The sequence below is a fragment of the Hippopotamus amphibius genome, chromosome 17 (assembly GCF_030028045.1).
Source record: "Hippopotamus amphibius kiboko isolate mHipAmp2 chromosome 17, mHipAmp2.hap2, whole genome shotgun sequence".
Taxonomy (NCBI): Eukaryota; Metazoa; Chordata; class Mammalia; order Artiodactyla; family Hippopotamidae; genus Hippopotamus; species Hippopotamus amphibius.
Window position 1 is genome coordinate 5,669,493 of NC_080202.1, and position 16,554 is coordinate 5,686,046.

Here is a 16,554-nt window from a genome sequence, read left to right on the forward strand (position 1 = left end):
GGGCCAGACATGTTGTATATGGAACTGAGGAATCTAAAAGCCCAGTTTGAAGTCATTGCTTTTGGAGTCTGACTGTGACAACAGTCACATTTTTAGTATCATACCTTCACCCAGTAATCTGAAGCCGATTCCCCCAGCTTCAGCCCAGGGAGGTACCCTGGCCCTCAGAATTGGGGAGCCCTTTCTCTCCACCCCCCAGGCTCTGGTCTCTTGGAGTGGATGCTGCTTCGTTCACTGTCTGCTCTCCAGGTGGCTGTCGCATCCTGCCCACCCCCTAGGTTGGAGGCAGAGAAGAGATGGGCTGGCACAGGCAGCCCCCCAGTAGAGCTGAGGGCATGGATCTGCCTGGGTCCTGATGCCCCTTGCAGGGAGCAACTGGGGAGCTACCCAGTTAGCCCCCAGACCAATAGCCTGGAGTACCGTTACTTGCGTCTGCTAATGGGTCTCTGTCCCTTTGATCCAAAGGAGGCACTGGTCTGTAGAAGCAGCAGCCAGGAGAGAGCTGGGGAGCTACAGGAGGATGGGAGGTGGGGGAGGGGTGGGCAAACAGGCAGAGAGTAAGTTCTAAACAGAGAAGGGGCCAAGCAGGTGGGCAGTGATGGGGAGAGAGGAGCAGGCAAGGTGCAGGACAACCACCTGGAGTCCTCCTTGGCTGGGGCTGAGCTGCCCCTCTCTGGAAGCCAGAGCCTCTGTCCTGCCTGACTTGAGTGGTGGGAGCCCTGGGCAATGGGAATGGCGAGCCCCTGAGGCCCAGGGCATCACAGTGGCCTCCCCACCCCCACTCTCTGGCCAGGGGCAGATGCCTCTTGGGTGAAGAGCAGGGGAGGGGAAGGCAGGCCAGTGTGGCAGGTCACAGTTCAGACCTAGAGGCCTGGAGGAGGTGTGGAGATCATCAGGTTGCTGGGGAGGGCACCCCAAAAGTCCCTGCACCCCATCCCTACACTCTTCTGGAAGGACTAGAGCGAAGGCCCAGAGAACCCAGGGGTGGAATCTAGGACTGGGGGAGGGGCAGAGCCTTGTGGGCGGGGCGGCCAGCTGGAACGGGGAGGGGTTCCCAGCCCTGGAGAGGAGGCTGAAGGAAGGGAACCCCTCCCAGTCCTGGGGCTTGGGGGAGGGGCACAGGGCCAGGGTGGGGCCCCAGGGGGTCAGCAGAGGAAGGGCCCCCCGGTGGGGACCAGAGAGTTCCCGCAGGCAGAAGAGAATCATTATTGTGCTTATGGACACAGCAGCTCCCTGGCTCTGAGAGAGCCAGCAGGCAGTTTTTAGGCACTAGAAGATTTCTGTGATGCGGTTGTAGGTAAATGAATGAGACCCAGTAGCCTACTCAGTCGGGGTCAGCCCATGGACTGCACCCACTGGCCGATTCACACCCAGGCGGCTTCAGGCCAGCCTCAGGCCAGGGTCTCTCGGCGGAGGGAAACTTCAGCTGAGTCCCCAGGAGGGGAGCAGGGACAGGGCACGTGGGACTGAAAGGGAGTTGGTAATAGTGGGCGGGGGAGGGGAGACTGGGGCCTAGCCCCCCCCTCCGCCCTCCCCTCTGATTCTTCTGGAAGAGTGAAGGTGATCGCTCTAGATCCCAGGTCTGGGCGCGCTGTGCCAGGCCACTGGCTGTGTCCCAGGAGTATGGCTTTCTGGGCCAAGGCAGCGCACACGGGCCAGCTCCTACAGAGGGGACGAGGGGAGGGAGCCGTCCGGGGCTGGAGGCTCCGCTCCAGGCCCCTGCCCTGCTGCCCCGCCTTTCACACGGTCACTTCTGTCTTGCTGGCTGTGTAGCAGGTGTGGTGGCCGGGGATGTAGTGCAGCTGTTCCACGGTGTTATGTCTGCGTGAGGCAAAGGCCTGGCGCTTGGCCGCCGTCTGGCTCTGGCCCAGGGTGGCGTAGGAGTTACTGGAGGCACTGGGATGGGAGTGCATCTTGGTCATGCGGTAGCGGTCCAGCACGGGCGTGGACACAAAGACATCCGTGTGCGAGATGGCCCGCGACAGGGACTGCTCGGGGAAGGCCGTCCGCTCCGGGGACAGCAGCGGGTCCTGGGAGTGCAGGCGCTCCGTGGAGAGCAGCTGCTCATCCGACAGGATGCGGTCATAGGGCAAGCCAAACTCATCTGGCAGGCCCCGCTCCGGGGACAGGACCCTGTCCTGCGACATGGCCCGGAGGGGTCGGCGGGGTCGCTCTCGAGGCAGCGGCTTCTGTTGGGACATCTGGATGACGTTGAGGGGGAGGGTGCCACGGGCGGCCAGGTCGGGCAGGTGCCGCCTCCTCATGTAATACTCGTCAGCCTCCTTGTCGGCTGCAGGGGAGAGAGACAGTGAGAGAGAGAGAGAGGAGTGAGCTGGGGTGACTCTGTGACACTGCAGCCAGGACTGCACTAGGATCCTGCAGCCCAACCGGGTAGCGGCTGTGCTTCTCCACTGAATGTGCAAAGCAGTCCCCAGGGGTCTTGTTAAATGCAGAGTCTGGTTCACACCTGGCTCTGGGGTGGGTCTGCGAGTCAGTTTGCATCTCTAACAAGCTCCCAGGCAATGCTGAGGCCCCTCATCCTTGGACCACCTTGAGTATCCCAGGGTTGAGGGCCTCCCTCAAGGTCCCCAGGGAGTTCATGGCAGAGTCCATGGCAAGCCCACGCCCCTGACTCCTGCTCCAGTGCTGCTTCTGCCGCACCACGGTCCCAAAGCAGAACAGCTCCCTGGATCTTACTGAAACATGCAAGGAGCAGCCGCAGCTTTCCGATGAGGTTCAGAATGTCTCTTCAAGGAAGCTGGGCTGCAGAACTAGAATCCCGCTAGAATAAAGCAAGATGCTCCATCCAGGAGGCGCTTGTGAAAACGCTCACTGGTAGCTTAGGAACATAGTAACACCTTCTCTGGAGTAACAGCCTATGCCTAGGAAGCTGACACATGGGCATCCAGCCCCTACACAAGCACAGAATCAAGTCTACATACACCTTGCATGTGTGCACAGCACGAGCAGGCCAGGACAATCCCATACATACACCTCGTTCAGACACTCTGCCCTTCTCTCCATCCATGAGGCTGCGCGACTCACCCTTGAACTCACCCAGGACACACACAAGCCTGCTTTGCCCCACACTTCAGGAATGAGGCTTCCTACAGACAGCCTTCCAGGTCTCTGCAGAATGTGGGAATCCCACGTTTAACCATAGAGACTCACTGTTCCACCTTGGGGGTGGCTGATGCAGCCTTATGGGCTGAACTTCTATCACAGTAGGTTGCCTGTAGCTGGGTGGTCATCAAAATAGACTCATTGCGAAATGGGGGAGGAAGGTCCAAGAGTTGGAAAGCTGGAAGAGAAGACCTCTCCTGCCATGACCTTCTTGACACTGTAACATCTAAAACCCATCATCCCCAGAGCCTCCCCAGACTCAAATGGCAGAGCTGGAATCAAGGGCTGAACTGGGCTCAGCTCATGAAATGGGGTGAGTGCGTGGAGTGGGGAGTCTCAGGCTCCCACGACTGTTGACGGGGTTAGGGAGGGAGCTGGTTTATGCGTCCTTCCACCACCAGTCTCTGGGAAGAGCCTCAGCAAAAGCTCTGGCATTGATAGCCTTTGCTCCAAGACAGATAGAGAGCAAGGAAGGCCCAGGGTTTGAAGAAGGGAGGTGTGGGGTGAGGCTGGGGAAAGGCTTTCTCTTGTAGTTAAACTGGTGCCTGAGATGAAGCACTGTCTCCCATGGGAGTGTGGACCTGAGGATGCCATGGCCACCATTCTACCCAGGGAGAGGACACACTCAGCCACAAAGAGCAGAAATCAGGCGCTTGTGCTCTTCTGCCATGCTACACCTTACTCTTTATTCTTGGGACACCACCCCCGTGCCCTCAGGTGCAAAGCAAGAGAGTGAGACCCAGGAAGATGTCGTGGAGGCACCAGAGGCATACCCCAGCCCCAGGAAAACCCCACTTACTTAGCCTCTTCAGGGATGAGTACTTGCTGGGGTGGGTCTTTACTGCGGACTCGTAGGACGGGGGCAGGTGGGCCAAGTTCTGGAAGGAGCGGGAGAAGGAGAGGTCATAGGGCTCGGTGGCCGACGTCAGGATGTTGTTCATCCGAGGCTTCTCTGCAAAAGAAGGGAGGGGTCGTGGCGTTAGTGGGGACAAAGGCTGGGGGGCAGGCAGGAGGGAAGTGTCCAGGTTCCATCTCTCTTCCCCATCCTGCTTTCCTGGCCCCTTGTGCTAGGACACGTGATGCTAGTGACTCAGTCTCCCTCACTGCCCAGCTTCAGTTGCCAGCAGGCCAGGGCGCAGGTGTTTTTTGGCTGCACTGGCCATGATGGCAGGTTACCCTTCCTTGAATGGCAAACTCTTCCCCCAGGTACATCACTGGGCTGTCTGATGAAAATGTAAGCCCGATGGAGATGAGGGAGGCGGTCATAAAATCATTTATTTCCGCATGAAACTATCTTTTCCCTAAGAGCTTTAGGCAAACTAGCTCTCAAGCTCAGAAAAATCTGAGTTTGAAGGAGGTGGAGTGACTGATGTTGTCTGCATACCCGTAGGACTGGGTCCAGGACCCAGCTCCACTGAAACTCCAACCCACACTGTCCGTGGGGTCATTTCACCTCTCACACTGCTCCTTCCACCTTTGGCTTCTCCAAGCCCTGCAACTGACAAGCCACTGTGAGCTACAAAGCCATTTCCTCTAATTCCAACTCCTTTCTCCAAAACCCCCTTAGCCATCCCTGAGCTGCTGGAGGAAAGAATGTGGGCAAAATGCCCAGAGCATCGTTCCATTTTTCTCCCTCCATCCCTTGAGATAGAGCCTTGAGATTCCAAAGTCTAAGAGAGAGAAGGGAGAGTTATTCAGTGCCAGACCTGGGAAAAAGGAGGGGGGAAGACATGGAAGAAAAGACCAAAGAGAAGTGAGGTGAATGACTATTGAGGTGAATGAGCTGGGATCTGGGGGCCAGATTAGGAATAACACAGGAGTTGCAGGGAGAGAGGAGATGCAAGTATGGGTGCTGAGTGGCCATGAACATGGGGGATAAAAACGAATAGAGATCCAGGGAAGGAAGACAAGCATGCCATGGTGCTTGACCGACTTGAAGCACAGCAAGAAGTCAACAGGTATCTCTGGGGAAGACAGTGGTACCATTCCCAGAAATGAGGCAGCTGGGTGTCTCTCACATCATCCCTCGATCCTCTTGGTTTGGGACACCCAAGAAAGGTCATGCTCTAACTTTGGACAAAGGTGTCAGATGTCTGTGTCTCCACATGCCTCTTGGCAAGGAGGGTGCTGTGAATCATGGGACTAAGAGAAGCATTCCTAGGCTTGGTCCAAGGGCAGTCTCAATACAGGGAACTCCTGGCTTCTCTGTCCCTTCCTGCCTTCACTGATACCCCCAACATTGGGGATAGAGCCCGGGGAGCCCAGCCAATGAGCTGGTGTTCACGCCAGTATGGTACATATGTGAGGGGGTGGGGGATGCTCTTCATCCCTGAGTGATCAGAACACGCTGTACAGAAAGAGCCTCCCTGGCATGGATCAGGACAGACACCAGGAAGTGGAGTGGGTAGGAAGCCGAGAGCACTGCTACCCAGAGCTGGGTAATAGCCACCAGCCCTTTAGCTCTTGTTTCTTCACTTTGGCCATGTTGGAGAAGAACAAACTTCCCTCTGCCTGTTGGCATCATACACCCACCGAGGGCATCACTCAGCTCACCCACTTCCAAATGCAACATTTCTGGATGCTCTTATCCCTCACTGTTCTCCAAAACCTGCCACTGAGCCAAGGCAGCCCTTCCTTGCTTTCTGCCTCCACCGTGATGCCCCTGCCCCCTTGCTCATGCTCTCTCTCCTATGGCAATGCCCATCCCCACTCTTCCTCGATCCAGAGTCTCCCTTCCCCCAAGACTCTTTGCTGTGACAACATCACATCTTTTCAGCCCAGAGTGACATCTGGTCTCCAAGCCCGTACTTCTCTTCTGGTCAATACCATCCAGTTTAGTGTCTATGTGGTCTCTAGTCATTTGACTTGAGTTAGTCTTGTTGATCTCCAAAGACTGCAATCTCCTTGACAGCAGAAGTCTTGCTTTCCAATTTTTCTGATGCCTTCTTAGTGCTTGGCCCAAAATAAGGATCCAGTTAATGCTCGTTGGCTAATCAAGTAGACACAGGCCGCCTCCTCTCTTGAGAGTTGCTCTGCCAGTTTCTGGGAAAAGTGTAACATTCAGGGAAGGAATGCAGAGAAAACCCTGCTTCCACTAGGCTGTGAGGTGTTCAAGGGCAGGGATTGGGTCTCATCTACTCTCATCTCCTCACACCAGATAGAAAAAGAAGACAGGAAGAGGAGGAAGGGAGAGTGGTTCCTCCTTTTGTATTCAGGAGGCTGTGCTTGCGTCGGCTTCTTCCAGGGAAAACCAGCTCATAGTTACTCTTTCAGAATGGTACTGAGCAAGCAGAGCATCCTCGCTTGCCTTTTCTGGCTCCTCTTCCTGCTGCTGCTTCATCACCATGGGCATCCCCCAGGCTCTCTGCTTCTGCCTGCTGCTTTTCTCTTTCAGCCTTCTTGCACAGATTGCCCCTGCTCCCAAGGCTTCTGTTACTGCTTCCAAAGCATAACTTACATCCTCAGCTGTCATCTCCCTCCAGACTTCATGACTGCATTTCTAGCTGCCTGTTGAGTGATTTTTCTTGCAAATCCTACAGTCATAACCAGCTCTTGGTGTCCAGACCCAAGCTCACCGTCAGCAGCTCCATCCTCAGTACACTGACTGCTTTCCCGATTCCTTACATTGTGTTAATAAGACCCTCCATTCTTCTAATTGATCGTGGCTCTCCATTTTACTCATGATTGACTCTCATCAGCCATATTCAGTTGGTAAATAAGTTTTCCCAGTTCCTTCTCCAAAATGGTTCGTATCTGAACCCTTCTCTCTCCCCACTGTCAACATCACCACTGATAACAGCTTCTTTTAACTGATCTCTCCAGTTCCTCCTAGTTCTAATTTTCCCTAGACCCCGCAAACTGAAACACCTTACTAAACTGTTGCTTTCATCACATATTTCCACGAGGAGCCCCCTTTCCACTGGAGGGGGACATCAAAATAGTCCACTTTTGTTCTCCGAATTATAATGCAGAAACAGAGCAGAGTCTGACATGAGAGGGGTAGGTCTCCCTGTCAGGTGAGCTGCAGAATTTATCTTTGTTTTGAGTTTCTCTTTCACTAAAATTTAATGATGTTTCCACTCTTTCACAGCAAAGGCAGAAGAATGACTGATAGCTCACAATTTACATGGCTGTCTTATATTCTATCAAATTTTGAGCATGTACCAAAAATAGTTTTTTGTTGCAGTTCCAAATGTTAAGTTGTGATCTGGTGGGAAGATGTTAAAACCTAAGAGGGAAACATGGTTTTGTAACCCTTTAGCACTTTGCTGACACACCTGTGCTCTGCAACCTTCAGGTTCTTGCCCTGCCAAGAGGCTAAATAAAACTCAAGTCATCCAGTTGGGTTTTGAGTTTTATTATATCTTAATTAGTTTGGGGAGGATCAATAGGGTTTTCCACATCTCATGTCATTCCTAAATGGTACCACGAGTAGCCTTGGGCAAAGGAGAGTGTTCATTCCTTGCTGTGGACACATGGAGTTTATGGCTGCAAGAAGTGATCGAGATTGCAAGTGAAATGGGTTAAGAAAGGGGCTTACTCTTTCCCTTTCTTGGCAGAAGATCACTCTGATATCAGAGACAGATGCTAGGGGGACAATGGTCTAAAAGTGAGAGTGAGGCATTGTGGCCCTGGAGGAGGGCGGGTACCTGCCTCCTTACACCTCCTTAGCTTCAGTGAACCAGTGACCACGTTTGATGCCATTATAGGCATCAGTAGCTAGGATGGAGCCACTTGGAATGAGGATGGAATGCAGAACGCTCTCAATCATCTCTCACCATGTGTAGGGGTCTGGGTAGCGCTGCTTAAAATCGGATGGTTATACTGATGATCACCTGAAAATCACAGAAAAAAATTTTTAAAGAAGAGTTCAGGAATTCCGCGGGCTCTCCAACATAGCAGCACCTTTCTTGACCTCTACTATGCTTCTCTGAGTCAAAGGAAGCACTTCTAAAAAGCTGAGAACTTTGGCTACCCTAGAAACAGGGCAGGGTCCTTCCTCTGCTGTTTCTGTCTCTCTCCTTCTGCATTAGGGCTTCCTCTGTCACCATGGTGACCCACCCACATCTGCCGATCTGGCTGACCAGCAATAGAGGCTTTGTTGGGGCGGAGGAGGAGAAGGATGGAGACTAGGGGACATTTGGCAAACACACATACATGAGATAGAGCACTGGACAGGAGAAATAGACCCTTTTTTGCTGGGAGGGGGTTCAGGTATAGTTAACCAGGAAGAGGATGCCCAAACTCTAGGTGCTGACACCTTATGGGGCTTTAATTTGTCCCAGGTCTTTATACACAGGTGTCTGGGTGCATCCTGAGATGTGGCAAGCTGACATGAACCGCCCACTGCCTGGGATCCAGAGTCCTGGGTTCTAGGCTCTGTCCTACCTATAAGTGACACAGCCCAATATTTCAAAAGCATTGGTTTTAATTAATAACGCAAAAGTCCTCATTGATTGAACAAGCCACAAAATTAATTGAGTCATAGTTGTTAAAGCCAGGAGTTCATGGCATTCTAAGGGCTTCTAAAAATGAATGAAGTTTTGGCTTACCACTAAAGCACAATTCAACATTGTATTATTGCTTCAATTCGACATTGTGTTTTTGTTTTTTGTTGGTGCATGCATCTAATTTCAACTAAAGCAAGGGAAAGGGGAGCCATGAGGTCTTAGTTTTAGTTTATCTAAATCTTGGGTCACAGCTCTGCCATCCTCTTCGGTCTAGATCTGCCTCCATTTCCTAGATGAAAGCATCTTTCCTACTTTTGGCTTTATACCCTCTGGGTTCTCATTCTTAAACTCTCACTAGATCCTTTTTTCTCTTTTATTCTCTAAATACTAGTGCTCCATAAGGCTCAGAGGTCTTCATGAAGACTTGGGCTCTACCTTCTTGCCCAGATTGAGAGGTCTCAAGTCTACACTTCTAGTTTGAGGTCCATCTGGTATGCAGGGTTAGATTTTAAACTGCTTGTGGGCATCCCTGCCCCAAAGTGAGCTCGTCATCTTATTCGCCAGTGCTCAAGCTCTGTCCATGGTACTAGTGGTCCATGGGCTGGGAAAGCAAAACTTCAGTCCTCATTCACCATTTCCCTCCCTTCATCCTCCAAATCCATCCAGTGAGTCCCCAAATCCTCTTCCTCTGGCCATCTCCTAAATCCAGGCTCACAATAGATCTTTTTGTTCATATTTCCCTTAGTTCTAGTCTCTGGCAATTTCCAAGACAAATCATCCTGTGTGCTCCTACCAGACAAAATTTCCCATACCAATGGAATCATTTATATCATTCCTTTGGTTCAGACCAGGGTCTTTAAATAGTCATGAACTCTATCCTGTGGGGTGTAGGTTTGGGCAGTAAGCCAGCATTTCTCACATGAAGATATTCTCTGTTCCCAGAACAGAATATTAAGTTATATCCAGGAAAAAACTATTTGCCAAATGCTGAATCAGTTCTATCCTAGATCTGGATTTAAGCAAGAAGAGAGAATCTAAGAAGAGAGATCAAGGATAGATTTGTTCTGCTTGTTCTCCGGAAGCAAGGAGAAAACCAGTTTCATTGTTTTTTATTGTTATTATTATTATTCAGTTTATTTGTTTTTAAACAGTATGCAGCATGAAATAAACAGTTGCAAGAAATGAGAGAACCCGAGTTTAATGGTGGAGTATGGCAGTTAGAAATACTTCTAATCTTCCATTTCAGAATCTAGGTGTCACTGGGAAAGGGAGATGATTCAGGTTCATCTTTAATAATTCCTGGTAACCAGCTATGCCCCAGGCTCTGTGCTAATCACTTTCACATACATTTTTAAACTAATATTCGCAATGATTTTCATTTGAATATACATTATTGACCTACTGATTTGCAGACACTGTAAAAAAACTCCTTAAATATCCTACTTGAAGTAGTTCTTATAATTTTTTTTTACAAACAAGTTTACAAACAGGATAAATGTTTTGAATTTAGATATGTGGTTTACAAGCGCAGGGCTTTTCCTTTTGTTTGAATCTCGCTTCAAATGTTTTGCTAGCATTTGATTTTTTTTCATATATTGTCATTAAGGAAAAAAATTTAAAGTATAGAAGTGAAAAATTAAACCATCCTAAAATAACCATTGTGACATTTTGTTATATTTTATTTTGTTTCTCTCCCCTTATGCATTACTTTGTATATGTTTACATACATACACGCACACATTTAACATTGCAATGAATAACCATTTGCATTTTTCATTTTGCACAAGAATTAGATCACAATGCTTAAGGTGGAGAAAATATGGTGATTTGATCCTCACACTTGTACGAAATAACAAATGCATAAGGTTATTTATTCATTGTAGCATTTCGATAGTAGCAAAAGAAACAACATAAATGTTCATACATGTATGTGTATACACACAGATAAATATGTGTAGTTTCCACATATGTAAGGAAGCACAGACTACCTTTAATCTGTTTCCTGTATACTTAGTGGACAACATGTCTTGAATATATTTTCATGTTTTGAAATAATCTTTTATATGATTTCACAATAGTCCTTGCTATAGAATAGTCCATTGTATATTTCTATATATAACGTAAGCATAATATGTTTATTATATATATATATATATATTCCCCTATTAACCTATTAGTGTGTATTTAGATTGTTTAAAAGTTCAATAAATTTGCACCAAACAACCTTGCACACAACTCTTTGTCCATGTCTTATTTCTTTAAGCAAATAACTAAAAGCAGCATTTCTTGGTCAGCACACTGCCAGTTGTCTGATGATGTGATGAGGTGGGTTAATGGATTTCCTCATATGGAACTATTCGTCTATTCCTAGGAAATACCTCATTTGACTTTTGTGTCTTATTCTTTCATTACAACACTGGATCCTATTTGCATATATCTTATTTAATTTCTATGTATTCATAAAGAAAATTTGCATTTTCTGGTGCTAACATGGCAGGTTTTTGTATCAAGATAATGATTTTGTAAAATCAAATGCATACGGTTCATCTTTCTGTATGCCTTGGAACTATTAATAGAACATATGAAAGAGCTGTTTTTTGAAAGTTTGAAGGAAGGCAATAATAAAAATGCATGGTATCTTTTGGGGAGTCCTTTTTGCACAGTGGTAGGGGGTTAGCTTGTTATTTCACTGGCTGCACAACAACACCTTTGAGAGATAGATGTTATCATCACCAATTTAGCATGAAGGGAACTGAGGTTTGGAGAGGTTGAATAATTTGCCTGACAGGTGAGGCTGGGATGCAAATGCAGGCAGGCTGGCACTAGAGCCCCCAGCCTCAGGTATCCTGCCTCTCATACTCGGCAACATTTTCCTTGTGTATTGATTCATTGATTCATGATTGCTTCATTCATTTTCTAATTCTACCTTCAGTTTGTAATTTCTATTTTTCTGAAAGCCATTGAACATTTGAAACTTTATTAGATTAAAACCACAACATTCCCTCGAAAAAACACTCTGTACAGGAAATTATATTCCTTTTCTCATTCTTTTTTTTTTTGGGGGGGGGTACACCAAGTTCAATCATCTGTTTTTATACACATATCCCCGTATTCCCTCCCTTCCTTGACTCCCCCCCCCCCGAGTCCCCCCTACCCTCCCCGCCCCAGTCCTCTAAGGCATCTTCCATCCTCAAGTTGGACTCCCTTTGTTATACAACAACTTCCCACTGACTATCTATTTTACAGTTGGTAGTATATATATGTCTGTGCTACTCTCTCGCTTCGTCTCAGTTTCCCCTTCACCCCCCGCCCCCTCCCATACCTCGAGTTCTCCAGTCCATTCTCTGTATCTGCGTCCTTGTTCTTGTCACTGAGTTCAGTCTTTTCTCATTCTTAATGTTCCATGTTAACACTTTCTGGATTAGCAATTTATTCCCATTCTTGTTCTTTTTCAAACAACTACCTCTTGACATATCAGGTTTTTTTTCCCCTTCAAATCATGATTTTATGCTTTTATATTTGTTAATCCCTGCCTCCTAATTTTCTTTGGTTTGGTTTGTTATTCTTTTCTAAATTTTTGAGCTTGAATCTTTAGTCCATTTATTTGTACTCTTTTCTGTCAACAGTGTCGGGTCTTTAGCTCTGATTTTTCTCTGGCATAATCCCACAAGCGTTGATATGCAATATTCTTGTTGCTGTTAAGTCCTAAATGATCTGTAATTACAGCCTTGATTTTCTCTCTGACCCAAGATTTCTGAAGCCGAGTGTTGTTAAATTTCAAAGTGTTTGGGTTTGTCGGTTTGAACTTTTGCCATTAATTTTGTTTTATTGTATTGAGGTCATAAAACAGGGCTTGTACAATTTCTGCTTTGGGGAATTTATTGAGGTTTCTTTTGTGGACCAATATATGATCAATTTTTTGTGAATGTTTCATGAGTTCTTAGAGAAAAGGTATTATTTTCTTCTCATAGAGTATAAAATTGACATCTATCTATTAAGTCAGACACATAAAATATATCATTCAGTTCCTCTCTATCCTAACTCATTCTTTGCCTACTTAATCTGTCAAAGACTGAGGGAAGTATCTCCAGCTCTCCCACTACTGTTGGGTCCTGTCATTTTCTCTTTGAATTTGTTATAGAATTGGTTTTACATATTTCATAGTTACAGTGTTCAGCTCAAAAAAAGCTCCCGGTGCTTATGTCTTCTTTGTGTCTTGTACCCTTTATCAACATTAAATAACCCTTTCTGTCCTATTTAATGCCTTTTTTTTTTTTGCCTTTAAGTCCGCTTGATCTGATATTTATATTGCCAACCCAGCTTTCTTTTTGTTTGCATTTGCCTGATAAACTTTGCCTATCCTTTTGTATGTAACCTGTCTGTGTCATGTTGTTTTATGCTTGTCTCTTGACAAGAGCGTAAAATTTTAAGAAAATTTACCTATGTGCTTTGGTGCTTTCTGGGTTGCCTTGATGGCTAAAAGTGAGTCCTTCTGTCCCCATCTCCCTGTTACACTTGTATGTATGTCATGTGACCCTGATGCCCTCCACACAGCTCAAACTCTAGGACATGGATAATTTGACTAGATACGAATACCTGACTCACTTGGGCCAATTGGAGCTCCTTCTCCAGATATTAGGAACCATTAAAAGAGAGAGATTTGGTCTCTCTGCATGGCTGGACCAATGACATGTAACTAGGTAGCTATGGCCAGTCTTGTAGATTTGGAGGAGAGAAGGTCAGTCTTTAGAAACCGTGGCACGTCATATTTTACAAAAAATGGTGACAGTTATATTTTTAGTCCCACATGCCCTCCCAAAGGCTTCCCATTGCCCCATGAGATAGACTATATTCTCTTCCCCATGCAACTGCAGGGCCTTCCTGATTGCCTCAATACGAGCATCGTGTTTCAGAAGTAACACTGCATGCCTCCCACACCTGGGTTGCAAAAGGTGATAAGACTTTCACCTGGCTCTCTCTCTTTCCACACAGTCAACCTTGGGTCCCAGCCACCGTACTGTAAGGAAGTCCAGGCCACGTGCAAAGGCTGCCTATAAAAGCTGACAGGTCCAGCTCAGGTATCCGCCAACAACCAGACATGTGACCTCAGATGTTCCAGCCCCCAGCCTTGTAGGTGTCCAAGCTGACACAGGTGGATCAGAGACGAGCTATGCCCACTGAGCCCTGCTCAAATTGGAGATTAGTGAGCAAAGTAAATGTTGCCTTTATTGTACTGTTTTCTAAAATTAAAATTTTAAATTTGAGATCATCGTAGATTCACATGCAACTATAAGAAACAATGCAGATATCTCATGTATCCTTTAGCCAGTTTCCCCAGTAGTAACATTTTGCAAAACTATAGTACTATATTGAAACCAGAATATTGACACCAATAGAGTCAAGGTGTGGAACATTCTCATCACGAGGCGGAAATGATTCCTCATGTGGCCTTTTTACAGCCACACCCACTTCCTTTCTGCATCCACCTCCTCAGTAACGCTTGGAAACCATTAACCTATCCATCATTTCTATAATTTTGTCATTTCAAGAGTGTCATATGAATGGACTCATATGGTATGTAATTTTGAGATTGGATTTTTTTCGTCAAGCATAATTCTCTGGAGACTCAACCAGTAATGTATCAATAGTTCATTCCTTTTTATTTCTGAGCAGTAAATATTCCATGGTGTGGATATACCACAGTTTAACTATTCATCTGTTGAAGGACATCTGGGTTGTTTTCAATTTTATGATATTATGAATAGAGCTGCTATAAACATTAATGCAAAGGTTTTTGTGTCCAGATAAGTCTTCCCTTAGCTGGGATAAATGCTTAGGAGTGTGGTTGCTGGATTGTTTAGTAACTGCATGTTTCTTTCTTTTTTTTTTTTTAAAGATTTATTTTATTATTTTTATTTATTTATTTTACTTTTGACTGCATTGGGTCTTCATTGCTGCGCAAGGGCTTTGTCTAGTTGTGGTGAGCAGGGGCTACTCTTTGTTGCGGTGCGTGGGTTTCTCACTGTAGCGACCTCTCTTGTTGCAGAACACAGGCATCAGTAGTTGCGGCACGTGGGCTCAGTAGTCGTGGCCCATGGGCCTAGTTGCTCCATGGCATGTGGGATCCTCCCGGACCAGGGCCCAAACCTGTGTCCCCTGCATTGTCAGGTGGATGCCCAACCACTGTGCCACCAGGGAAGCCCATCTTTTTTTTTTTTTTAAAGAATCTGCCAAACTGTTTTCCAGAGTGGCGGTACCATTTTACATTTCCACCAACAGTGAATGAGTGATCCAGTTTTTCCACATCCTTCCCATCATTGGGTGTTGTCACTATTTTTTTCCTTAGCCATTTTTAGCCATGACAGCTATGGAGTGACATCTCATTGTAGTTTTAATTCGCCTCTCCCTAATGGCTAATGTTAAACATCTTTTCATCTGCTTATTTTCCATCTGTTTATCTTCTTCAGTGAAATGTCTCTTGATTACTTTTGCTTACTTTCTAATCAGATTTGTTTACACTTTTCCTGTTAAATTTTGAGAATTCTTTTTATATGCCAGATAACAGTTATTTATAGGGTACATGGTTTGTAAATATTTTCTCCCAGGCTGAAGCCTATCTTGTCATCCTTTTAACAGGGTCTTTTGCAGAACAAAACTTTAAATTTTGATGAAGTCTAATTTATCAGTTTTTTTCTTTTCTGGATTGTGCTTTTGGTGTCAAGTCTAAAAACTCATTTCCTAGCCCTAGGTCCCAAAGATTTTCTCCTTTCTTTCTTTCTTTTTTTTTTAAGATTTATTTATTATTTTATTTATTTATTTATTTTTGGCTGCGTTGGGTCTTCATGCTGCGTGCGGGCTTTCTCTAGATGCAGTGAGCAGGGGCTATTCTTCATTGTGGTGGGCAGGCTTCTCGTTGCGGTGGCTTCTCTTGTTGCAGAGCACAGGCTTTAGGCATGCAGGCTTCAATAGTTGTGGCATGTGGGCTCAGTAGTTGTGGTGCACGGGCTTAGTTGCTCCAAGGCATGTGGGATCTTCCCAGACCAGGGCTCGAGCTCGTGTCCCCTGCATTGGCAGGTGGGTTCTTAACCACTGAGCCACCAGGGAAGTCTCTCCTTTCTTTTTAAGTGTTTTATAGTTTTATGTCTACATTTGAGTCCATGACCCATTTGGAGTTAATATATAAGGTATAAGACTCAGGTTGAAGGCTTTTTGCTGTTGTTTGGTTTTTGCTTGCAGATCCAACGTTCGGTTGCTTCAGCATCGTATTTTGAAAAGTCTCTCTTTCCTCCACTTAATTGCTTTTGCAAATTTGTCATAAAGTCAGTTGAACATATTTGTGTGGGTCTATTTCTGGGTTTTCTATTCTGTACCACTGATCTACACGTCTACTCCTCTGCTAATACCAGACAGTCTTGATTATTGTGGCTATGTGATATTTCTTGAAATTGAATAGAGTGATTGCTTCCACTTTATTTTTCCTTTTAAAAGTTATTTTAGCTATTCTAGTTGGTTTTTTTTTGCCTTTCTGTATAAATTTTAGAATAATATTGTCTCTATCAAAAAATCTTGTGAAGATGTTGATAGGAATTGTGTCAAATTTGTATATTATTTGGGGAAAATAGTCATGTTTACTCTGTTGAATCTTTCAACCCATGAGCATGATATGTCTCTATCTATTTTAATTCCTTTGACATTTTTATTATATTTAAAAGTTATTTTCTTACTGGCCACTCTACGGATTCCAATATGCATCTTCAGTCATTACATTCTTTAGAACTAACTTATTTCCAGTAGCACGTGGAAACTTTCCTCAATATTGCTCCAGTGAACCCTCCCCCACTGTACTGTAATTGTCATATATATTATCTATCATCTATCTATCTATCTATCTATCTATCTATCTATCTATCTATCTATCTTTCTATCATCTATCCATGCATAGGTATACATGTTATACCCAATACTACAGTATTAAAATTAT

At 45.9% G+C, this 16,554-nt stretch overlaps 1 protein-coding gene across 3 annotated transcripts in view; it reads right to left on the reverse strand.

The window, feature by feature from the left end:
• Positions 1–1,739: 1,739 nt before the first annotated feature.
• Positions 1,740–16,554, reverse strand: part of SHISA6 (shisa family member 6) — a 263,181-nt gene continuing 248,366 nt past the window's right edge. For 2 of the 3 annotated variants that reach the window (XM_057716875.1, XM_057716873.1), the window contains 2 exons: positions 3,923–4,075; positions 1,740–2,290 (listed from right to left, as the gene is read on the reverse strand). In XM_057716875.1, the coding sequence (XP_057572858.1) occupies positions 1,740–2,290; positions 3,923–4,075 (704 nt within the window). Of the gene's footprint in view, positions 2,291–3,922; positions 4,076–7,901; positions 7,959–16,554 lie in introns of all 3 variants that reach the window. The other variant, XM_057716872.1, reaches the window with a different exon arrangement.